This window comes from Fonsecaea erecta (assembly GCF_001651985.1).
Source record: "Fonsecaea erecta strain CBS 125763 chromosome Unknown Scaff8, whole genome shotgun sequence".
Lineage (NCBI taxonomy): Eukaryota > Fungi > Ascomycota > Eurotiomycetes > Chaetothyriales > Herpotrichiellaceae > Fonsecaea > Fonsecaea erecta.
Genome location: NW_017387251.1, coordinates 901,250 through 924,733, shown reverse-complemented (window position 1 = coordinate 924,733; position 23,484 = coordinate 901,250). Strand labels below are relative to the sequence as shown.

General features: G+C 52.8%; 9 protein-coding genes across 9 annotated transcripts; 5 read left to right on the top strand and 4 right to left on the bottom strand.

Annotated features, from left to right (window-relative positions):
• Window positions 1–232: 232 nt before the first annotated feature.
• AYL99_09008 (hypothetical protein) lies at window positions 233–552 on the bottom strand (the record flags this gene model as incomplete). The annotated part of the gene is made up of 2 exons (XM_018840516.1): window positions 233–401; window positions 455–552. 2 exons carry the CDS (start codon window positions 550–552, stop codon window positions 233–235), a joined length of 267 nt encoding a protein of 88 aa, XP_018690263.1.
• A 649-nt stretch (window positions 553–1,201) lies between these two features.
• AYL99_09007 (hypothetical protein) lies at window positions 1,202–2,754 on the top strand (the record flags this gene model as incomplete). Its single annotated transcript, XM_018840515.1, has 2 exons — window positions 1,202–1,618; window positions 1,678–2,754. The coding sequence occupies 2 exons, from the start codon at window positions 1,202–1,204 to the stop codon at window positions 2,752–2,754; spliced, it is 1,494 nt and encodes a 497-aa protein (XP_018690262.1).
• A 1,635-nt stretch (window positions 2,755–4,389) lies between these two features.
• On the bottom strand, window positions 4,390–5,777 carry AYL99_09006 (hypothetical protein; the record flags this gene model as incomplete). Its single annotated transcript, XM_018840514.1, has 4 exons — window positions 4,390–5,352; window positions 5,405–5,502; window positions 5,559–5,597; window positions 5,669–5,777. The coding sequence occupies 4 exons, from the start codon at window positions 5,775–5,777 to the stop codon at window positions 4,390–4,392; spliced, it is 1,209 nt and encodes a 402-aa protein (XP_018690261.1).
• An 848-nt stretch (window positions 5,778–6,625) lies between these two features.
• AYL99_09005 (hypothetical protein) lies at window positions 6,626–9,934 on the top strand (the record flags this gene model as incomplete). Its single annotated transcript, XM_018840513.1, has 1 exon — window positions 6,626–9,934. One exon carries the CDS (start codon window positions 6,626–6,628, stop codon window positions 9,932–9,934), a length of 3,309 nt encoding a protein of 1,102 aa, XP_018690260.1.
• A 1,027-nt stretch (window positions 9,935–10,961) lies between these two features.
• Window positions 10,962–11,281, top strand: AYL99_09004 (hypothetical protein; the record flags this gene model as incomplete). Its single annotated transcript, XM_018840512.1, has 2 exons — window positions 10,962–11,206; window positions 11,254–11,281. 2 exons carry the CDS (start codon window positions 10,962–10,964, stop codon window positions 11,279–11,281), a joined length of 273 nt encoding a protein of 90 aa, XP_018690259.1.
• Window positions 11,282–12,028: 747 nt separating this feature from the next.
• Window positions 12,029–15,905, bottom strand: AYL99_09003 (hypothetical protein; the record flags this gene model as incomplete). The annotated part of the gene is made up of 4 exons (XM_018840511.1): window positions 12,029–12,874; window positions 12,921–13,277; window positions 14,779–15,619; window positions 15,742–15,905. The coding sequence occupies 4 exons, from the start codon at window positions 15,903–15,905 to the stop codon at window positions 12,029–12,031; spliced, it is 2,208 nt and encodes a 735-aa protein (XP_018690258.1).
• Window positions 15,906–15,974: 69 nt separating this feature from the next.
• Window positions 15,975–18,989, bottom strand: AYL99_09002 (hypothetical protein; the record flags this gene model as incomplete). The annotated part of the gene is made up of 3 exons (XM_018840510.1): window positions 15,975–17,422; window positions 17,469–17,903; window positions 17,963–18,989. 3 exons carry the CDS (start codon window positions 18,987–18,989, stop codon window positions 15,975–15,977), a joined length of 2,910 nt encoding a protein of 969 aa, XP_018690257.1.
• Window positions 18,990–19,825: 836 nt separating this feature from the next.
• On the top strand, window positions 19,826–20,986 carry AYL99_09001 (hypothetical protein; the record flags this gene model as incomplete). The annotated part of the gene is made up of 1 exon (XM_018840509.1): window positions 19,826–20,986. The coding sequence occupies one exon, from the start codon at window positions 19,826–19,828 to the stop codon at window positions 20,984–20,986; it is 1,161 nt and encodes a 386-aa protein (XP_018690256.1).
• Window positions 20,987–21,400: 414 nt separating this feature from the next.
• On the top strand, window positions 21,401–23,080 carry AYL99_09000 (hypothetical protein; the record flags this gene model as incomplete). The annotated part of the gene is made up of 1 exon (XM_018840508.1): window positions 21,401–23,080. The coding sequence occupies one exon, from the start codon at window positions 21,401–21,403 to the stop codon at window positions 23,078–23,080; it is 1,680 nt and encodes a 559-aa protein (XP_018690255.1).
• Window positions 23,081–23,484: the final 404 nt, after the last annotated feature.

The window sequence follows — 23,484 nt, the reverse complement described above, 5'->3', positions numbered from 1 at the left end:
AGGCCTATAACAAACATGATGTGTCTGCACGGTGCCACGGCAACGCTGCAATGTGGGATGCCCTTTTTCTTCCAGTCGCCTCATCTGCGCTTTCTGTACATGGCCACCCCAATTGTTCTTTTGTATATACAATGACTATCTCTCGAGTCGTGCTCTTCTGTAGGGTGCGCCCTCAGCTCACTCCAGCACTTGGTCGTGAGCAGCGGTAGAGTCGTTGTGCGGCTGATGTCGTCTAGTGGTGTCCCGACTTCTCATCGTGCCCATGACCGTGCGAGTCTTTCAGAAACAGTTGCTCGAAGATCACGTAGCCCGTGAAGGCAACCACAGCAATTCCAAATCCAGGAAATGCGCCCTTGAATCGATTCCATCTTGTGAAAGGTCCGGTGTATCGCCATGCCTCACTAGAGCTTCGTCAGGGTCTGTTTTTTCTGCCAAAATCTTGTGCCTTGCTTACTATCTGCTCCACGGGTCTCGTGCCCGCCATTCTTTGCTTGTTGCTGCGTCGGTGAAGGCTTTCATGCTGAACCCGGTTGGGTTGTTCGGAGGGGCCATGGTTGATCGGGTCCTATGGTAAACGGTGCTGAGAGATAAAAGACAGGATCAGGTTGATGTTGGGGCTCCGGAGCTCACGGTGGAGGGTCGCGTAGAGGTGAGGCGGAATGGGACTCTTGAGGGTAGACCTTGGTAGAGGGACAAGATCTTCGGCTCAGGAAAGCAATGGACAAGGTGATGACCGAAAGAGCTCTACTCGGAACAGTGGTCTGTCGTAGTCTGACAGCAATTTCATGAGATTTCTAGCACAAAATACCTGCTAAGCCTCGGAAAAGACGCTGTCAGACACTGCAATTCTATCTTCGTAGGTGTGGCTCAATACTTCCCCTACTACGGCTGAGCATTTCAGGCTACGAGTGTCGCACTCTTGGGCCAGACTTTTGTCCCGCCGCATGCGCTGCTACCAACTTAGCACAACTTGCACCGAGTCCTGCGCAAACCACAAACATTGAACCATGGCCGCGCAACCTCCGTCTCCAAGGTAATGTGAATGGCAACCTCGACCCTTTCACTCATGGATCAGTCGGCGGTGAAACCATAACCGTCACCAACCACATGTCCATGCTCCCGCAATGACCACAACTGAAATAACATCGTCTACTGCATTTCCTCCGCACTTTCGACTACCTCAAACCACGCAACCTTCATCATGGCTCCTCCGCGTTATGGAAATCAGTCCATAAACGGACCTTATCATATGCAGCAAAATCACCTTCAGTCCCACGCGTCCTCACATCAACATGGGACCCTGCCGCCTCCCACTCACCTGGGCACGCCGTCGTTCGGCGCGGCTGGGTCCTCCAACGCAAGTCCCTTCGCTCTGGCAGGCAACTTAAACAATGGCTTTGAGCGTGGCATGCTCGATGGCGGCCTCCTTCCCAGCCAAATGGCTCAGATGGGATTCTCAAGAGGAGGTCCTGTGCAGGGTCACCAATCGTACGATGGGCTGGGGGTCCCATTAGAGAACAAGGACGACGCCAGGATCCGAAATGTCTGGAAGCATAACCTCAAGGAAGAGATGGCCACGTTGAGACAACTTGTGGATATCTATCCGTACATTGCTATGGTAGGCGACTTGTCTTCATTTTATGGTTATTCGTAACTGCGCTCACATGGATTGTTCAGGACACGGAATTCCCAGGGATTGTTGCGCGGCCCATCGGCCAGTTTACCACCAAGGCCGACTATCACTACCAAACATTACGTTGTAATGTCGATCTCCTCAAGATGATACAACTGGGAATAACTCTCTTCAAGCCTGACGGAACCCTCCCTCCGCCTGATGCCGCTCCTTCGCAGAAGTCCCAATTCCACCAAAATGTTCTCCCCACCCCATGTACGTGGCAGTTCAACTTCAAGTTCTCTCTGGCGAGTGACATGTACGCACGGGAATCGACACAGATGCTCTCAAAAGCTGGCATCGACTTTGACCGGCACGCGAAGCACGGCATCGACCCCAATGACTTTGGAGCACTGTTGATCAGCTCCGGTCTGGTGCTGGACCCTGATGTTCATTGGATCTCTTTTCACTCAGGCTATGACTTTGGTTACCTCATGAAACTCATGATCTGCAAGCCCTTGCCCGAGGACGAAGTCACATTCCACAAGTATTTGGAGAGGTTTTTCCCTTCCTTGTTCGACATCAAATTCATTCTCAAGCACGCCGGTGTCAAAGGCCAAGTTAACAGCGGACAACCCCTCACTCAGGAGGCGGCGATGATGGTCCAGCGCATAATGACCAAGTCGGGTCTTCAAGACATCGCTGAAGAGCTGGCAGTTGCCAGGATAGGACAAGCACACCAGGCGGGCTCAGACTCCCTGCTTACTGGGCAGGTGTACTTCAAGATGAAGGAGAAGATCTTCAATGGCACAATCGAGGAGGATAAGTACCGCTCTCAAGTCTGGGGACTCAACGCACAGATACCCACAGGTGGAAATGCCTCGGGTGGTGGAAGTGGAGGAGGCGCTCCGGGAGCGCCTCGCGACTTTAACACTCCGAACATGAATGGAGCGACCTTCTACAATCAAAATGGAACGCCGACGACACCGCAGACTGGTAACATCGGTTTGGCAGGTGGACAGGGTGGAGGAGGGCCTTCTTCGCACACGCCTGTTCCTGCACACGCTGGTGGCGCCGGGATGATGGGGTCCATGACACCTGGAGGATTTGGAAATTTCCAGTACCAGAAGGCGATGAGTTAGAAGCCTCCCCAAGGTCGTCGCCGACGCGGGGGAGGCAAAAGGGGACTGGGTCGGATCACTAGCCGCAGTCCTGATCTTGATCGGGTGCCTGGTCTGGGCCTTGATCCCGCTTTGGACATATTTCATCAGCCTCCGAGTGTGTTGAGTCCTGTTCCTGCAACGGAGGACTGGCAATGGCTCAGCCTGCCGCATTGTCGTCTTCTGCCTGCGCAATATCCTCTGCCCCTTGGGCTGCAGTTTTATGAGCCTGTATATTGGCAATATCAAGAGTCTTGGGACCCTGGGAGTTGAAGATGCTTTGATCTGCATGTACCTACTATCCACCCTATCTCACCCCTGTGAGCTCTCTTGTTGTCCCCTTTTTCCTCTTCTGTGTTGGCGGCTTGGGAATTCAATCGAATCAAAATGGTAGTCGGAGTCGGCGTTCCTCTGTTCTTGTCTTGCTTTTTTCGGTTCCCCCTTTTGGCGCTCCTGGGACCAGACCAGGTCTGGCTGGTATCATTCGGGAATGTACGGCGGTTGGGAGGGAAGGAGGCCGGGATGCGAATAGGGTTGCGGACATGGATTCAGCATCGGGACTCGAGAAGTGGACGAGTGAGGGTGGGAGATGGGGAGGTAGACATGGGAGAAGAACAAGGAGGTAAAGGGGAAGGAAAGGGGAGTGAAAAGGCCAAAATGTGTGTGTGTGCTTTGCTATCTTTGCGCGTTCAGTGCCGTGTGTTTGCGTGTTCGGTCTTGTGTACTCTCTCTCCCTCTCTCACTCACTCACTCACCCTAGTTTGGCTGGGGTCCTTGTAACGTCCCAGGTTCTGGCAGGGTATGCATGCTATATAGAAAAAGCATTGTGTCTTGAGTAGAGCACTTTTCCTTGCCTTGCCTTGCCTTGCCTTGCCTTGCCTTTCCCGTCCCTTTTCACCACTGTGCAGGATTCAAAAGAGCCCAGAGGCCACCACACCTCCCTCCCCTGTCCCTGGTCTCTCTGTTTGTTCTCATTTCCCTGGTACTGGATGCAGAATGGCACATAGATTAAATCCACGGAAAAGTTGAATCCAGCCAGACAGGTGAAATCATTCATTTTTCTATATATCTCAGAGGCCATCGTCTGGTCTGGTCTGGTCTGGTCTTATCACTGCCTAGAGGAGATGGCAATGTTTTATTTTGCTCGCTTACCTTCCAGCCCCAATGAAACACGAAATGCGTTGGTACGCCCCTCTATCCGGCCAGAAAACGAAAGGGAAAAAACAAGAGACAGGAGAAGGAGAATGAGAGAAATAACTGCCAAAGACTTCGTGTATATCCCGTTTCGCGCAACCTGCAGCGGACGTCTGTTCCCGTATCCATCCAAAAGTCAACGCCGGTCTGGCCTGGAAAATGCCTGATGAATCCCTTTCCAGCCGTTTCTCGAGGTATAAGGTTCGTGGTTCATCATCTTCTTTCCTCTCCCAAGTCGAAAAAGCTTTCCTCCGCCTGGTTTTGAGCTGGGTGTGCAATCTCATCGTGGAATGTCACCGCATACCTCATCTCATTTGATACCCGTCGCGATTATAGTCTGACGTTGCTGTTTGCGCCGGGAAGCAGACATTCAATTGTGTTGTCTTCAATCGCTCTTGCCGCAACCCAGTTTCGTCGGCAGCCTCAGCTTCCCAAATACTTCCTCCACCCATCCCTCCAGACAGTTCTTTGACCTTCGTCCGTCACGCCGGGTCTTTCACCGACCCTGAATCGTTCCCATCGTGCATCTCTCCCTGTCCCAATGCAAATGATCGTGGAGTTGTCCATCCACCCCAAAATTCCTTTCTGTGGCCGGTTCGGCAAGGATCCTAGCGCGGGCAAGTACGATAGCGTTGAGTGATTAAACCCGACACTCTCGTCGCCCATCTCAAAATGCGCAGATGCGAAGGAGTAGATATCTGAGAAGACACGGGGAAGCAGCGGGATCTTCGAAAGGAAGCCCCATTTTTGATTCGTCGGTGGTTCTTCTTCGGTCATGGTGGGAATGTGTGGTGATTGAGAGCGACGCTGTTGCGACGAAGGGCTAAGCGGGCTGGTCGGCTGTGGCTGTGAAGAGGAAGAATTTGGCGGCAGGTCGAAGACGTGCAAGGTCGATTTGTCCGATGTTACGGCCAGCATACTGCAATCGAGAGAGATGGCGATGCTGAAGATATACGCCGGGTCCACCCCACGACGCAGTTCCGCAATCTTAGTGCAATTTGCGGTCGAGAAGACTCGAATCAGTGTGCCAGTCTCGCTTGCAGTGGCTAACAGTTGACCGTCTCTGCTCAGATCCATTGCTCGCAGGGCAGACGTGTGTGCTGGGATGATGCTCACGTTCCCCGAACCCAGTTCCACAAGCTGGACTTTCCCGGGCGAGCGCCCAGGGAATGCAACGACTCTAGAGCCCAGACAGCACAAGCCCAACGGGTTATCTGCCGTCTCAAAAATGGCGGTTCTTTCAGGGGGGGAGGAGAATTTATAGAGATTAATGCTGTTCTGGATGGCAATGGCAATCCACGACTTGGTCAGGCGTACGCGCAGCACAGCCGTCTTTTGCTCGAGCGTGATGGCGACTTTCTGTTTGGCGTCGTCCCATATCATGACCTGCCAAATATATCAGCTTCCAGACGTCTTCATTCCTCGCCTCATTCCGTACTTTTGTTTGAGGCCATCTGGGATTTTTCCCACCTCCAACCAATGCCAGATAGTTATATCGCCCTAGCATTTCAGCTGTACCGATTCCGGCATTCAAGTCTGCATCTCGTATCAGAATGGCCGGCGTTCGAAGGAAGTCAGCAGGAGCGTGGTACCTCTGGAAGCCTTGAGTTCGCAGGGATCCGAGTTGAAAACTGGAGAGAGACCATCAACACCCGAGAAGCTCATTTCACGGAATGGAAGGAGATAGTTTGCCCATACATACCACAGAAGCCCGTGTCGAGCCCAATGGCGAAACAGCTCGCATCGCTGTTGAACGAGGCTGAGAGCGCAATGGGCCCAGACGACTCATCGATGACGGGACGGGTATTCATGATGAAGCTGGAGACCAAGGATCGACAACAATGCGATCATTGTGAGGAGAGACGAGGAGGATCGATCAGGGAGCCAGCAGATCGGGTATGGGATTTGAGAACATTCCCATGTTGTCTGTTGGTAAGATGTTGCGCAGTGTCGCACCGGACGATGTTCTCGAGCAAGATCATCAAGCGTGGCTTCAACGCCCACAAATCAAGAAGATGACGCAGGTGGGCACCTGAGGCCTACGAGTAGGAGCCTGCAGAGTAGTAGGTGGTGATAGCTGAGAGCCCAAGGCTAGTAGGCCTCCCCTAGGTGCCTATCGAGCAAGGGTGCGGTAGCTGGGAATGAGCACCTCGTTTAGGCTCGCTCGCTGGGGCCTCGCTAGGTTTGGCGGGCCGGTAGGTTGGTTATCCGCACCAAACAGAGTGCCCCCAGTGGCAAGCATGGATGGGCAGGATAGGCTCCGGGAGACCCCTAGCAACGGGTCCCTGCTGATTGAATGCCCCGTTAGAAAACCGCCACGACAGCCAATTGGTGTCTGGTGTAGTTAAACTGTGTGGCTGTGTCATCCGAACTCATCCAACATTCTTCCGCCAACTTCGGCAAGATGTCATGACCTGCCCACGCGACTCGACTGCTGAAAGATCAAATAGCCATGAGACCCCTCTGATAGTCACTTTGCACAGTCACCACAGCAGCACACCGACTGTTCATCACCCCAATCAAGCTGCAGGAGGACACCCATTCCCGCGGGCTTCCGTGACATTGGCGTCGATGTCGACTTGAGCTGGTCCTCAACACGCAACCACAATGAGTTAAAGGAAATCAACATCACAGACGGGTTCATCGTCACCAAACGACGATGTCGTCCAGGGCAAGCGAGGAGAATTATCTCTCGCCAAAGCCATGGAGAGCTGGAGATCCTTGGAGAGCGGCAACCAAGCTGCCAGGCGCTTATCCACCATCGCCCGAACCCGGTGAAATCGACCACTCCGGACCTCAATCACTATCCGCTGCTGTGAAGGCCCGGAAGGACGAATACATCCGCAAGAAGTCGATGAAAATCAAAGTCGGCACTTGGAATGTTGCTGCCCTCAGTGGGACCGAAAAGGACCTGGGTTCCTGGTTCGTCAGTGGATATGGTGTCAGGGGCCTTTCGCAGGATTTATCGGGTCGCCCGGTCGAGGACAGTGACGACGATTCTGACAGTGACAGAAACGTCGAGTCTGTCGAGGCTCAAGAAGCACGTGTGGCAAGGACAAGAAAGAGTGTCACCATCCCCCTGAATGATGCTCCGGCCGAGCCCCATGACGAGCAGATCGACCTGTACGTGCTCGGGCTACAGGAAGTTATCGATGTGACCTCCATGACCGAAGCCATCAAACCTTACACAGACCCAAACCCGGCCAAGAAGTGGAAGAAGGCTTTAAGGCGAGCTTTGCCGAAGGGTTATAAGAAAGTGGCGGAAGAACAACTATTTGGTCTGCTCCTCCTAATTTTTGCGTCTCCTGAATTGGCACCCAGCATCAGTTCGGTAAGTACCACGTCCGTCGGAACTGGTCTGATGGGGTACTTCGGCAATAAAGGTGCTGTTGCCGCGAGGCTCGTGGTGGCGGAGGCGACCAAGCTCTGTTTTGTCAATTGTCACCTGGCTGCCGGCGCAGATCAAGCAGCATTGGCTCGCCGCATCTGGGACACCGGTCAAATTTTGAGCAAAGCCCGGTTTTCCCCCGTCATGGATAGCGAGGTCATTGAGCCTAGAGAGGAAAAGATCGGGGACGAGGACTTTGGATTCTGGTTTGGCGACCTCAACTATCGTCTGGACGATGTTCCTGGTGAGGATGTCAGAAGATTGCTATTGCTACACACACAGAATGAGTACGACGTCCAGAACAAATCGAAGCGCAAAATCGATAGTGAGCTAGGTTACGTGAGTGCCTCGACCAGCGATTCGCAACTACCAGCTCCACACCCGCGCTACGAGTACAAAGACGAAGAAAGGCCAGCCAGCGAAAGCACCGCCGAACCAGAACTGGATCCAAAATCCGACCCTGCTTCACTCCACACCACCCTTCAGTCTCTGCTGGCTCACGACCAACTACGCGCACAACAAAAGCTGGGCAAGGCATTCCACGAAGGATGGAGGGAAGGAGACATTACCTTTTTGCCCACTTACAAGTATGACGTGGGGAGTGTTGGGATGTTCGACTCGGGAGACAAGAAGAGGAGTCCGAGTTGGTGCGACAGAATCCTATACAGAACCCGTCGCGACAAGGACATTTATGACGAGAGGGCCAGGCAGCTCGCGGAAGCACGCAAGAAGGATGCTTCGATGAAAGCCCGCGGCATTGACGAAGCCAGCGCGGAGCACGACGTATTGTTTGATTATGATCCCGACACGGATGGACTTGCGTACGGCGACGATTACGACGAATACGACGAGACACAGGATGTACTGCATGATGCCGAACTAGTGCAGTCACACGAGGACTATGGAGACATGATCGAACTCAACAACTATATGTCACACCAGCGGATACTCTCATCTGACCATAAGCCCCTAAATGCCGTTTTCACCATACTGTACGATGCCGTCATCCCAGAACTCAAGGCAAAAGTGCATCAAGACGTCGCTAAACAGCTGGACAAGGCAGAGAATGAGGGTCGTCCATCGGTAACAGTGGTAGTGGACAATCATTCCGATGATCGGATACCGAACACTGACGGTGCGGCAGACATGAATGTCGTTCACTTTGGTGAAGTTCGATACGGTGTCAGGAAGATGAGGATGGTCACTATAGCGAATACGGGACAAATCAGCGCCACATTTTCCTTTGTGGAACATCCACTAGACTCGGGCAAAGATGCACGTGCCGTCCCGAGATGGATTGAACTGAGCGTCGAACCTGGCTCGATCCGTCCCTCAGAGGGCGGTGAGCACAAAGGGACACGCGAAATCGTCTTGTCGCCCGGCGAAACCACGGTGGTCGACCTGACCATTGATATTTCGGATGGCGAGTTGGTACACGACTTGAATAACGGAAATGCAGATCTTGATGACGTGCTTGTCCTCAGAGTCGAGGACGGTCGAGATCACTTCATCCCGATCAAGGGCACATGGCTTCAGTCGTCGTTCTTCCGGACACTGGACGAGTTAGTGCTGGCCCCCGAAGGTGGTGTGCGACAGTTTTCTCGGCCCCAGAAAGCCAATGGGTCGGCACCAAACACGGAGACCACAAACTCGGCTGCTCATCATTCAGCGCCCAAGGAGCTGTATACCCTCACTGAAATCCTGCCGATTTATATCGAGAGATCAACAGCAGAATGGGGGATGTTGCACGAAGGGGAAACGCCGCCATGGCAATATGAGACTGGAGGAGCATCTTGGCCTTTCAGTGCTAGCACTTGGACCTTGCCAGAGGGCGAAGAACGGTCCGAACTGTTGATCGGAGTCAGGGAGGCATTAGACAACGCAAAGCGTTTGGACATAAATTTCAGGCCGGATGTCCCAAGTATCGTTCGGCTGGAAGTGCTTGCCGAGACCCTTATCTCCTTCCTGCAGTCCTTGAGGGACGGTATAGTCCCGGCAGGCCCGTGGGCCGAGATCGAGAGAAGACTGAGCTCTTTGGAAAAGGGAAAGACGCAGCTAACATCACAAGAGATCCAGGATATGGTCATGGACGCATTGTCTTCTTCTGCGGTCCACAGCGTGTCGCTAACGTTTATCACATTCTTGCTCATTAGGATTGTCAATGAGATGATGACGAACGGTGGTCCAGCGCCCGGATCGGCCACCCCAACTACACCGACCTCGTCCAGTCGAACCTCCTTTGCTGGACGGTCGAGAGCGTCCACTGTCTCCACGGACTCCGGTTACCGGCATTCGGCACCTACGCCAGAAACATCCAGCAAGAGAAGTCTCTTTCCGGCCCTGCGCCGACGCCGTACTAATAGCATCTCGTCTTCGTCGGCGACATCGGAGACGGGTGCAGAGACGGAAGCAGCGATTGCAGAACGACGAAAGAAGCTGGTCACTGCATACGTTGAGGTATTTGCACCTGCCGTTTTCAGGGCTGAAAATGAAGCACGGCTGAAAGGGAAAGACAAGAAGGCATTGGACGCTCGGAAGAGACGAATACTCGAAGCATTTCTGGGCGAAAGGCAATTCTGAGGGTGTGGATGGGTATCTCGTTTGGATACGGTATGCGAGTGCTTCCAGACACCGGATAAGCGTGCAAATTTGGACTTTTCTCTTTCACAAGATGCCAATTATGCTTCTTACCGTGACAGAGAGTCCAAGTCGCGTCCCACGGCACAGAACATACATCTGAAAGATTCCAGCTTGCTAGCAACATGGAACTGCTGCGAGGCTAGATTTAGCTCAACTTAGTAGACAGTGGCAGTCTTGTCGTTGTTAGACTTTGAGCCGTAGCTTCGGGACGAGGCCGGGTATCGCATATCACAAGCTCGCAAGGGGTTGCAGTGAGAAAAAGGAACATGGCACAGAAAGTCCACGTTTCGCATCAGCCAAAAAGCCCATTTGGAGCAGAACTCGGATTCGGATATGGCTCGTGCTGGGAATTTCCTGTTCCATCAGACGGAGCCTGATCTGACAACAGCTGAGCAAAGCCTCACGGATGTGGTGTTGGATGCAATGTTCAAGTGACGTCATGTCTTGGCTCCCAGCTCGCCAGGTAATAATAGGGGAAACGAAAATCCCTCGCTGTGTCAGCTTTCAGATGACCCAATCGAGTGGCCCATTCCACATTGTTGAAAGATGCGCCCTTTACTCGAATGGTGCTGGGTACGTGCTCAGCTTTGTCACCGTGCCCCCGGACAAGTTTGAAGATGTTCTGCGCGGTTTTTAGTAGTATGTAGAGAAGACCGCGCAATGACGCACCTCCTTTCGTACGCGCCTCTTTTGCGACATTTTTTGTCTATGTAGGGCAGGCGAGTGAGCCTCAAATGTGAAACGTATATATGGCTCCCGTGCCAGTCGTCCGGGTAGCACATAGACAGGTTTTCTCATCTGCAGTATTCAATACATAATAAATCCCAGTCTCACCAAAAGCTCAACATCACCTCCGAGCCAGTCCGCTATCTTTGCGACCAAACATAGCACTCCCCCAAAAAAAAGCAGCGGGCAAACCATCAAAACACAGCAAACAAAACCCAAACTATCAATAACTACATAAAAAATGCCGGCCCTCAAGAAATACGTCCCGTCCTTCCTCCTTCCCACCGACGAGCCCCAGCATCCGGGCCGCATCTACGACGTGCCGCTCCGCCGAGAACTCTTCCACAAGGCCCGGCCGGGCAACGAGCACAGCGTCGAGGCCAGCCGCAACAACAGCGTGGTGAGCGAGCGCAGACGGAGCTCGGCAGACGCCACGGAATCGCGGAGGGAGAGCTGGCATCCCGGCATGGCCTTTGAGGGCTTGAAGTCGAAGTTGCACTTCTAAAAGTCTCCCTCTCCTAACCGAGGGACAGACATCTCGAGGCGAATACTTTTGTGTGAAACATCCAGGTGTCGAACTGTATGACTAATTGGAGGGGGAGGGGATTCTGTGGTTTGGGTTTTAGCGAGCGAGATGGATCTTTTGGAAAGAAGCCTCTAATATGATATGGAGATCTTGGAAGTTCGGGGAGACTAATGTTGAATTGTGCCCAGATGGCCAATTCCTGTACAGAAATGCAATAAACAAGGCATCCGCGCCTATTCCCAATTATTCAGAAGTGTTTCACGAGTTTCCATCATACTGTCTTGAATGTTTTGCGGATTTATTGAGGCCCTTAACAGAGAGTCGGTCATCTCAGTCGCGTCTATCTCGGGTCTTGAGACGCAGCAACAATGTCCTATGGCGCGTCAAGTCATGTTCTGAGTCTCTATCACATCAGCCACAGTGTCCAATCATACCGGAGAACCAGCTCTTCAGAGGGAAATCCTCGATCCGGCAGTACATGCATTCAGCACTCCTCGCTTGTCCTTTCCCAAGATCGGCGTCCACAACCCAGTCGATGTGTAGACAAGACACACTCAATGTTGCGACACTGCAGCCGCTCGTTTCCTCACTTCAGCACCAGAGTTCGGTTGTTTCTGTCCACATCCTCTCCGAGCTTTCCTCCCAACGCAACACGAGAGAGCGGATCGCACGTCGATCGTACAAGTCGAGGCCGGCCGTAATCGTCATCCCGAAGCGAGCCTCATCTGGATCAAACTCTGTTGATTGCAAACCTCTTTTCAGCTCACATCATTATCATCTCATCACGTAGATGTAAGGCGGTCGTGGATGGAATTCTGGATCTCCCATCGCTCCTCTATCGCAATCTTCAGTCTTGCGATGGTCTCCTTTGTCATCGCATACGGAGATTCCAAATCTTCCCAATCGGAATCGTGGGCCGACTGGGAAACCTTGAAAGCGTCGAAGTATCTGGAGAAGTCGGCCGGAGTGATGGAGTTGAGTACATTCTCTCGACCCGCGACAACATCACCAGGAGCGACCCCCACCAATGCCTTGGCCAGGCGGGGCTCAACTTCTTCGCGAATGTAGCTGAGAAGGGCTTCAACGTGTTGACTCAGCAGTGGCACGCCGTCAGCACGAACCAAGAAAGCAGACCCGCAGACTTTCCAGTACATCGGGGACGATCCGAAGCCATTTTCCCCCATATATTGGCAATCATCCAGAGGGAAAATGGGAATCGTAGGCGTTTCCTGCACACCAGTAGTTCGTGAGGTGATATCTCGCAAGAGAACCTCTGCGGCGGGGTTACAACGGCCATCAAGAACGACTTCCGGATCACCGTCACGCTCCACTTGGCCCAGCGGGCATTGAGCTCGGGCCAGAATTGGGATTCCCAACAGATTGGCAATGCCACTGCCCTCTGCTTGGAAGATGGGATCATCGCCGTCGCGGTAGCCAACGAGGACGGTCCCGGGGACAAGGAAGCACTGTCGCCAGAAAGTGCTCTTTCTCAAGAACGCTGTCACCACTCCAACGACGAAATGCCGACGAGAAGAAGTCGGCGGCAGTTCGTGAGTCACGCATGTCGAAGTCTCGGAGGAGCTCTTTGGCATTTCTGTCGTAAAAATGCCGTATGAGCAGAATTGGGCCTCTGAAGTCAGAGGCGCAGGCTCCTGAGCGGGTGAAAGCTCGCACGGCCAGATTCGGTGGCTCATCGAACGCACGAGCCTTGCAGTAGTACGCAATGAGCTCTTTTGCATAGGGGCCTTCTCCCCGTGCTTGAATTGAGTTGTGGATGATAAAATAACGTTCTATCCTATCATGACCGAAAATTTCCACTTTGTCGAAATTTTCAAAGTCTGTCAAGATCCAGGTTTTGATCCAGACAAACTTCGGCTGTTGGACACCGCCAGGGAAGAAAAGCGCTCGCCGAAAGGCCTCGGGGGAGGAATCTTCGATGATACCGTCAATGCGCCCATTCGGTTCGGTCACAGGAGGACTGGGTTCTTGGAAGGATGGGCAGAGGATCTGGTGATTCTTCCAGTCAAGCTTCTGACAGTCTACAGGCAGAATTAGCGTGAATCTCATCGGCCTCGCCCCAGTTTGTCTACCTCTGGAGCAGTAACGGGCATCCTTGCAACGGGGGCAAAGTTTTGAACCGCGACGTGGACACATGATACAGGTAGCCTCGAGAGTGAGCGGGCTGTGTGACGCGGACGTTCTTCCTGTTCTAGACTGTGTTAGAACCGTCCTCATCCGGGGCATGATAGAGCGTGATCTACCTCGCTGTGATTAGCTTTGGAAGGTGAGAAGTGTATCGTCCGAGCCAGTGCTGGGACTTGTCGAGTGAGGCAAGGGCTTGAAGATAGTGCCTTCAGGGCTGGAGGAGAAACTGAGGAGAGGAAGGTTTTGAGTGGGAGGGGAAGTGAGAAAAGGTTGAGAATTTGCCTGGTGATTCACTTCACCTTGATTCAATGCGCAACAGCTGTCGCACCCCCAAAATACCTTTCACATTGTTTCCTTCCACAGACAGAATCACGACCAGCAGGGCTAGGCATGCAGCTCTCGATGAGTCAGTCCCTCGATCAAGGTCTTACAACCCCTGGGAGCCTTGGATATCCTCCATCTCCTGCAATTCCCATTCATTGTGTTATACGAGGGCGATCTCAGTGCTTTCCTCCTCAGGCTTGATCTCCATAGTCCGTCCATCCGTGGTTCTACAGCAAACGCGGGAAGCAGAAGATTAGCCGGCCCGTGCCCACCACGCATCACCCCACGTGCCATCTGTCGAGACGTATGCAGGCATCCAGGAAATGGATGTGCTAGAAGTGTTCGAAGGCAAGACGTTGAAACACAAGGTCAATATCAATATTATTTATTCGGGCGTCGGTGACGTCAATTCTTGGCATGCTACACAACTGGAGCTGCCGCCTCATACAGTGATGTGCAGAATTGCCGTCACCCTTGTTAAGCAGAGAATCTGTAAACACCCATGTCAGTTGCCTCCACTGCAGCCTAGTCTTACCACTTATAGTTAAACTTCACACAATGGCAAGGGCCAATGATTTGAGACTTGAACCGAGGGGCTTAGAAATGCTATGGTATGAGGGAAAGATAATTGAGTCATTTGAAATGTATTCTCTGCATCCAATGGGAATGGAACTACTAAAGGACAGCTTGGCAACACGGAAAAGGCGCCGTGGATCATTACACCATAAGGCGCCTTGTCCCGTGACTAAGATCAAATATTATTGTAGTTAACCAGCAATTTAGGAGGAGGGAGAGAGCTTCCTGTTTTGGGCAGTCGCTTCACGATGCTGCATTGCCGGTACAGCCATATAGCGGTGTGTTAGGGTGCAGAAGCTCTCATGTTGTGGTCATAGAGTATTTCATTAACATTGCTGTCTTAATCCACTTCTGTCAAGGTTGGATCATGGCTGCAATATAAACATTCACCCTCTGCGTGTCCTCGGTGATATACCGCCCCAAGATCCGCTGCGCTGTCCTCTGTTGTCTCTCGGGGCTCCTGGTGCAGTGGACTGGTTCCCCTTACCGCCTCATGAAGGAGTGCAAGAAGCGCGTTTTCCATTGTACGTTCATCCATGTCTTGGTATTTCCATATTGCGAGCATGATGTTGATAGCAATTTTGCTGTTTGGATGGTCGAAACCGAAGACTCTTAACATCCCCACGACAACTACGGCTTGAATTTGCTCTGCCTCCTCGTACTTTCCCTGATCGCTCAGCACGGCGGCGAAGTTATTCATGCTTGTCAGCGTCGATAGATGCTCCTTCCCCAGCACCGTCTCCGTCACTTCTACCACCTCTCGATATATCTGCTCCGCCGCCTCGTACTTTCCCTGATGCCTCAGCACGGCGGCGAGGTTATTTATGCTTGTCAGCGTCGATGGATGCTCCTTCCTCAGCACCCTCTCCGTCACTTCCACTACCTCTCGATACATCTGCTCCGCCGCCTCGTACTTTCCCTGATCGCTCAGCACGGCGGCGAGGTTATTTATGCTTGTCAGCGTCGATGGATGCTCCTTCCCCAGCACCCTCTCCGTCACTTCCACTACCTCTCGATACATCTGCTCCGCCGCCTCGTACTTTCCCTGATCGCTCAGCACGGCGGCGAGGTTATTTATGCTTGTCAGCGTCTCTGGATGCTCCTTCCCCAGCACCCTCTCCCTCACTTCTACCACCTCTCGATGCATCTGCTCCGCCGCCTCGTACTTTCCCTGATGGCTCAGTACTAAAGCGAGGTTATTTATGCTCGTCAGCGTCGATGGATGCTCCTTCCCCAGCGCCCTCTCTATCACTTCTACCACCTCTCGATGCATCTGCTCCGCCGCCTCGTACTTTCCCTGATCGCTCAGTACTAAAGCGAGGTTATTGCTGACCATCAGCGCCGTGTAGTTCGCCGTACCCAGCGGTCGCTCAGTCAGTTCTACCACCTCCCCAGCACCCGCTCCCCCACGCCTACCACCGGTCGATGTATCTGATCGGCCTCGTCGTACTAGACATCACCGCAGAGCACCCCGGCGACGTTATTCATGCTCGTTAGCGTCGATAGATGCTCCTTCCCCAGCACCCTCTCCCTCACTTCTACCACCTCTCGATGCATCTGCTCCGCCGCCTCGTACTTTCCCTGATCGCTCAGCACGGCGGCGAGGTTATTCATGCTTGCCAGCGTATCTAGATACTCCTTCCCCAGCACCCTCTCCCTCACTTCTACCACCTCTCGATATATCTACTCCGCTGCCTCGTACTTTCCCTGATCGCTCAGTACTAAAGCGAGGTTATTCATGCTCGTTAGCGTCGATAGATGCTCCTTCCCCAGCGCCCTCTCCCTCACTTCTACCACCTCTCGATGCATCTGCTCCGCCGCCTCGTACTTTCCCTGATCGCTTAGCACCCCGGCGAGGTTGTTCATGCTTGTTAGCGTCTCTGGATGCTCCTTCCCCAGCACCCTCTCCCTCACTTCTACCACCTCTCGATGCATCTGCTCCGCCGCCTCGTACTTTCCCTGATCGCTCAGCACGGCGGCGAGGTTATTCATGCTTGTCAGCGTCGATGGATGCTCCTTCCCCTGCACCCTCTTTCTCGTCATAATGACTGTACGATATAAATCGAGACTAGCATCGAAATGTCCCTGGTCTCGATAGAATGAAGCAAACCAATCCGCGTTGTTACAACTCGTAATATCCTGGCCCAGTCGAGCACCATTTTTAAACAAGTCTCTCACCGTCAAGAGAGTGGCATCCATGTGCAGAAGAATCGACCGCTTGATCGTGGCATCGCTAACCCGGTTTTGATATGTTCGAATAGAACTAACAACCACATCGACACCTTCGCGAGTATACGTCTGCCGCTCTTTCGAGCGTAATCGTAATTGCAGCCAGTCGCGAATCAGCGGATGTAGCACAAAGCTGGCCCCTTCGGACGGTGTCGATGGTAAGATATCTTGTAAGAGCGACATCTGGTGCGCCTGCCGGAGGAGACGCCAAAAATTTTCAGCGTCCCACATCTTCTTCGAACCTTCTGGGGCCGTCTTGTGAGCCTCCGCGGGCTGGTCACGTGTTACTTGCTCTTGGCGGTCAACTTCTTCCTCGGCGTCGCTGGACGAGCTGTCATCGTCTGAGCGACAGGAAGGAGTAAAAATGTCGCACCAGTCCGGTGGAGGGTACTCCAGCTCTCGGTGAAACTTAAACAGAGACTCATTGACTTGAGCAGGACCCAGGAACGCCGCAAGGGTGAGAAAGTGCTCCACGGCCTGGGGCGGATCCCAGTCCGAGAGGAGTTGTTGGAATGACATTTCCCACGTGGTGAATGCATTGATGGCTTTCCCCCGCCCGTTCTCATCGTCAATCTTCATGTATCGCCAAAAATGTTCAGCTGTATGCTGAAGCACCTTCTTCCGCTCCGCCTCAAAGCGCGCCAAGAAATCACCCAACCGGTAGACCGGTAGCTGCTGATACGTCATATAGGCGGATGCTTGGTCGATGGCCAAGGCTAGACCCCCCAGCCGTCTCACGATGGTAGAGCCTTCAGACAGGTATTGGTTCACATCGATGCCGATATATCGATGCAGAAGCAACTCGACACCGGCCTTGTCCGGCAGAGGTGGGATATCGATGATACGCCCTAACTCTCTCAGACCCCCATGACGACTGGTGAAGAGAACATCCCCTCGGCCACCTGTTGAAGTTAGCATCTATATAAGTGACCTCCCCAGACGACATACCTTGAGGGATAAACTGCTCGATATCCGAGAAAGTGGCCGGATCATCACAATTGTCAAACACCATGAGCCAACGCTCCTCCCACTGTTCGAGTGTACGGACAGTAAAAGCGATCTTCGCATCGTCGTCACCCAATGCTTCCGTTGCTGCTATATTGATTTCGCGTCCAATGCTGACAATAGCTTGTGTCAGGGTAGATTTAGAGCTGCTATTGATCCAGAAGATCCCACGATATTGTTTTCGCTGCTGTTGACAGTATTCAAGAGCAATTTGGCTCTTGCCCTGTCCTCCCATTGCGTGGAGCACTAAGACTCGAGGTCTATCGATCCGTTCGTGAAAGTACGCTCGAATTTGGCGAAGCTCCTCTTGACGACCGATGAAATCTTTCACTCGCTGCACTGGAATGACAAAATACGTCTTGGCGTTGATCTCGTTAACTTGGAGAATGGTCAGCCCTTGTTGGTTGTGATACCTGTGAACGGAATTTCAAGCTAACCTGGACTAGACGATCTCTCCCGCGGAGCCCACTCCATTAAGAAAGCTTTCATACATGACGCCGCCGTGGCCGCGGCATACCTTTGCCAGCCCTTCCTCTTGTGACTGTCGGCGTAGTCACACACCCCTTTGATGACGATGCTCGGGAAATAGTCCCAAACACCAGCGCCTTCCATCTCGAACGCAATGATTCCGTCGACCTTGGCCACTTGATCGCGATGCCGTCCCGATTTCATCACGGTATTCCCGGAACCCGTGACACCAAAATGGACAATAGGTTCCGTCATTGCATTGCCCAAGCGATGGCGTGTAACTCGCTTAACAGTCTCACAGCCGAGATCTTCGCAGTTTGTCTGAAGAGCCTTCACACATATTTGGTCCTCTTCACTACACTCGCATGCTTCTGGTGGATGGTGCTGATGCACGTAGGAGGAGTGATAGAGTACATCATTCTCCCGAGCAGGAGCCTTCGTCTTCGGCAGCTTCTTCTCCAAATCCTCGAGGAATGTGGCGATATCCTTTTGCATCCTTTGCCGATAGCGACTCGTCCCCAGTTTGGCCTGGATGGCTCGGATCTCCGGGCTGGGTCGGCCAAGAGTGTCTTGCATTCCGGTCTTCCTCCTGAATCCTTCCGGGTATTGCCTTCCAAAGTCATATTGTATAAGAGCTTGGCTGATGATCACATCGCCGAGCAAAATCTCGTTTCCACTGGCATCGTAGGGCATGCCTCCGCAGATGCCAACCACCAGAGCGAGCTTGATGTTGGAGAAGCTCACTCGCATGGCTCCTGCGACGGCCGCGGCGCTGGTGGTCCCCATCCCGGGCATGTAGGCAAGCACCACGTTGTGGTCGCCTATCACCCCAGGGGTGTACACGTTGGGATCCCCCGCCGCTTTCCCATATCTCTTGCCTTCATCTTCCCAGAACTTGTCAAATACCTCTTGTACGCATTCTGCTTCCAGGGGGAGTGCGCATATCACGGCAATCTCAAAGCCGCGGCGGTCGTGGGGAGCCGGAACGGATCCCATGTGGCTCGTCAGAAGGGAGGATGCACGCTTGTACAGTCGAGGGGGTGACAGAAAAAAAAGCGCTCCTTAATGGCATCAGAATGGTGGCATAATAGGATTCGACAGTGGGGTTCATGTTCGGCAAGTTGTGATAGTTGACAGGGTGGTGCGGCTGAGATCAGGCTGGGTCAGGCGATCAGGCAGCAAACATCTAGACACCGACCGCCACGTGGCGGTCCAGCCTGATTGAGACTGTTCTAACACAAAACCGCTCGTCACCTTGTGATTGGTGCGATATTCTAGACGCAGAGATGAGAGCATTATTGTACAGTAATAAGTTCAGAGCATTGTGTAGATTGCGCAGCAAGGAGATGGACACGGGCGAGTGAAGCGTTGGAAGAGAGCCAAGTCTAATTCCGCTGCAGCATGTGATCAGAAATCCTGTAGTGTTTTTAGAGACCCCCTAGAAACACGTGACTATCCACAACTGCGCCAAGAAAGGCCTTGTCGTAGCTAAAATTGGCGGGGTTCTTCTAATGACGGATGAATGGAGACTGGTATTGCAGAATTGATCGGATTGGTTTACATGCTTGGTTTAGGTCTTAACCGTGATAAGTTAAGAGTGGGTAATTGTGGACCAGGCCCACATACATAGTTTACAATAATTCTGCTTACCAAGGGTGACGGCAATTCTGCACATTCTCAGGCCGGTGTTTGGTTTATGTATATCCAATTGTCTCACTGAACCGTCAGACATGATATTTCGGCCTGTGCTCTACCCCAATACTCCTTGCTCTAATTCTCCGAGTACATATCACACGCTTGGCTGGCCCACTTCTCGAGCCGAGGTGGTGGTGATGCCAGGACGACCAGGCAATGTTGTTGAGCGTGTTGCATCGCATGTTTCGGAGACATTTGACGGTGCGACCGATCCGTCGAGTATCAGCGATGTCACCAGTCGAAACAGCATCTCCGAAGCAAAGGTGGATGAGCAGTCGAATGAGGTGCCCATACAATACGTGGATAACGTGGCCTGGAAGCGACAGAGAGTCGTTGCGGAGAACGAACCTCTAGTCGACACTACGGCTGCTCTGGCACTGCATTCGAAGAAGACGGCCCGCCTTCAAAAACGACAGCAAAAGAAGCAGGCTCGAAAAGTGCGATCCAATGTCCAGTCATTCCTCGATCTCCCACAAGAGTTGCTCTCCATAATTCTGAGCTTCTTGCAACCTACTGACATCTTCAACTTGCTTCTGCTCAATCAGTCCATGCGCATGTTTATTTTGAACAACGAACGGTCAATTGCTGACGACATCATGAACCGTCGCTATTGGATCCTCAGACAGTGCTTTCCGCCCCCTGTATCACTCGAACAAGTCCCTTCGGTGGCACGGCCCGCGCTGATGAACGAGCAACGGCAGGGTCGGGGTCGAATCCACAAAATCCAATACCAGCACATCAAACAGATTGATCCCTCGAATGTTTGCACGTGTATGAGCTGCGTCCTTTCGTGGAACAATCTTAACATCGTTCTCGACCTCGCTCACTGGCAGAAGAACCTAGAAACCCGCGAACCGTTGCCAGTGATCCCGCCTGGACGGAACCCGGATTGGAATGTTCAGTTACTGGACCAACATGCCGCAATCGTTACGAAAGCGACGAAAAGCCCACTCACCTATGCACGGATCCTGCAAATACACCTCGACACAATCATCCGCACCATCATCCGCTTTGGGAAATGGGAGAAGAAAGGAGATAAAGCCAGAAAACCGGAGCCGCGCCTGTATCGTTTAACCGACGCCGAGGCCGCTGCTGGAACTGACGAATTCCTGGATCGTAAGGGGCCGCCGAGCTATCAACCCCTTTATATGCGCGATAATTATTACACCGTGGGAGCCTTCGTGCCACACCGTAAGTGGGATATGGACGACCAGAAGTGGTACTACTATGCAAAATGGCCGCGGCCGCACGAGAATGATTTGAACTGGATCGTCGCGAGATTCACACCGAAGTCGTAGCGCCGAAGAAAGACTTGTCTCAGCTGGGTATCTAAATCAGTCCATGCGAGTTTCGTCCATGAAATGTCTCTTTCATCAAGGATCCGATACTTATGATCGGTCACTGGCCAGAGATGGTCTTGGTCATTGTATACATAACCCCCCAAAGCCCCGGACACCGGCCCGTTACCGGTCCTGGAAAGGACCCCACTGGCTCGATACATCCAATAACGAGGGACGATCAGCCAGGGCGAATGACAACTAATTTAATCAAGACTGAGTCGCGACCGCCTTTCTTTTTCTGTTGAATCCATGGACTCCCATGTTGGTGCTCTAACTGAGAGATATTTGACCATGTCTGGCTGACTTTCGCTGAATGCTTGCGGCGGGTGGATGAAGTGACATAGCGAGATCGAAGAGAAATGTTCTGACAGGATGGCATCCCATGACGCGTCTGACCGAGATCCGGACAAAAGAGAAATAATCTCGCACGCGACACCGCAAGAAACTGAATACAGGGACTCTGCTCCGGTAGAAGTCAATATTGAAGTGTCAACCAAACCACCTGAGACTGGAAATGAGATCACCACAATCATCGAACGGACTCCAACAAATGACAGGCCGTACTCGTCATTCACGAGTCGACAAAAGGCGGCCATCGTCCTGGTTGCCACACTCGGCGGGAGCTTCAGCCCATTCAGCACTTTCATCTATTTCCCTGCGATCGACACCATCAGCCACGCCCTAGGGGTGAGCGTCTCTGATGTCAATTTGACCATTACCACGTACATGATCTTCCAAGGCATCTCACCATCCTTCACCTCCGCCATAGCAGACGACTTTGGCCGCCGACCGGCATATATGATCGGATTCCTGATTTACCTAGGAGCGAATCTTGGTCTTGCGCTTAACAAGTCCTACGCAGGGCTCTTGGTACTGCGATGTCTGCAGAGTGCTGGGAGATCTGGGCTCGTGACCTTGGTGCAGGGCACCATTGCAGATATCGTCACCAGCGCCGAGAGAGGCAAATATATTGCTATCACCAGCCTTGCTGGCATCTTGGCACCGAGTCTCGCCCCTATTATAGGCGGTGTCCTGGCCCAGCATCTGGGATGGCATTCAGTGTTCTGGTTCTTGCTGATCCTCGGTGGGGTGTATGCGGTGCCTCTGGCGATCTTTTTTCCAGAGACCTGCAGATCAGTGGTCGGAGACGGCTCAATTGAACCGCCAAAGTGGAACAGATGCCTGACGAACCTGTCAAGACAGAAGAAGACACCGGACGACGAGCACGGATCTAAACAGGGCACTGATCTCAAGGATAAATCTGAAAAGGAGAAGGCGGTTCCCCGGCAGCGCAAATGGGATGTCCTTGGTTCCCTCACCATTGTCAGTGATCCGGAGACGGCGATCTTGCTCTTGTACATGGGAGTCGTTTACGCCGGCTTCTACGTCGTCTCCACCAGTCTGACGGTCCAATTCCACAACATCTACGGCCTGAGCAGCTCTCTACAAGGGTTGCTCTTTCTCCCGCAGGTCGTGGGGACCATCTTGGCGACGATCACCAACACAAGGATTCTTGACCGAAATTTCAAAAGACATGCACTCAAGGCGGGCTTGGAGGTGGACCGCAAAAAACAAGGTGACTTGATCAAGATGCCGATCGAGCGAGCCAGACTCGAGATCGCAATGCCCTTCTTCGCCTTCGGAGCCGTCTTTGTGATCATCTACGGATGGCTTTTGGAGCGGCGAGTCAACATTGCCGGACCGGTCGTCATGCTCGGCGCGATAGGGTACACCACGATGGTCGGGTTCAGTGCCATCAGCGTGCTGATCATCGACTTGCACCGGAAACGGGCGGCGACTGCCAGTGCCGCCGCCAATCTCGTGCGTTGTCTCCTGGGAGCGGGCGCCAGCGCCGTGACGAACCCGATGATCGAGGCGATGGGCAACGGGTGGACTCTCACGCTGGTAGGGCTGGTTGAGCTGGCCACGCTGCCGCTCTTGGTGGTGATGATCAAGTTCGGAATAAACATGAGGGCGAAGCGGAGGGAGAAGGAGGAGAGACGAATGAGAGAAGATGAAGAGAGAGAGAAAGAGAGAGCGCAAAACGTGTGATAGAGCCATACGTGAAGGATACATATCCACCCATATGTACATGCGGCACATATCTGGGTATATAAAAGGTAGACATCGTGATTCTTTTGCTCCGTTGTGAGGAGGAACGAGCAACAAGGCAAGGCTGAATTCTCTCCCACTGCGGAAATAGTCATTGAAAGCTTCGCGCCCAAGTTAAAAAAAACGGGGACATTAGATGAGGGTCATGCCACTCACTCCTCTGCTTTGACCTACCGTACGAATATTATCTTGCTCTCCCCACTCTCCTACCCTCACACACTCACACACACTCTCTTTCCTACATTGACGAATTCCTCACAGCTGCGGTACCTCTCCCAGAAAGCTGTGCCCGCTCTCCGTCATCCAGCTCCTCCGGACGTCCCCTTCTCTACTGGAGCAGAGCA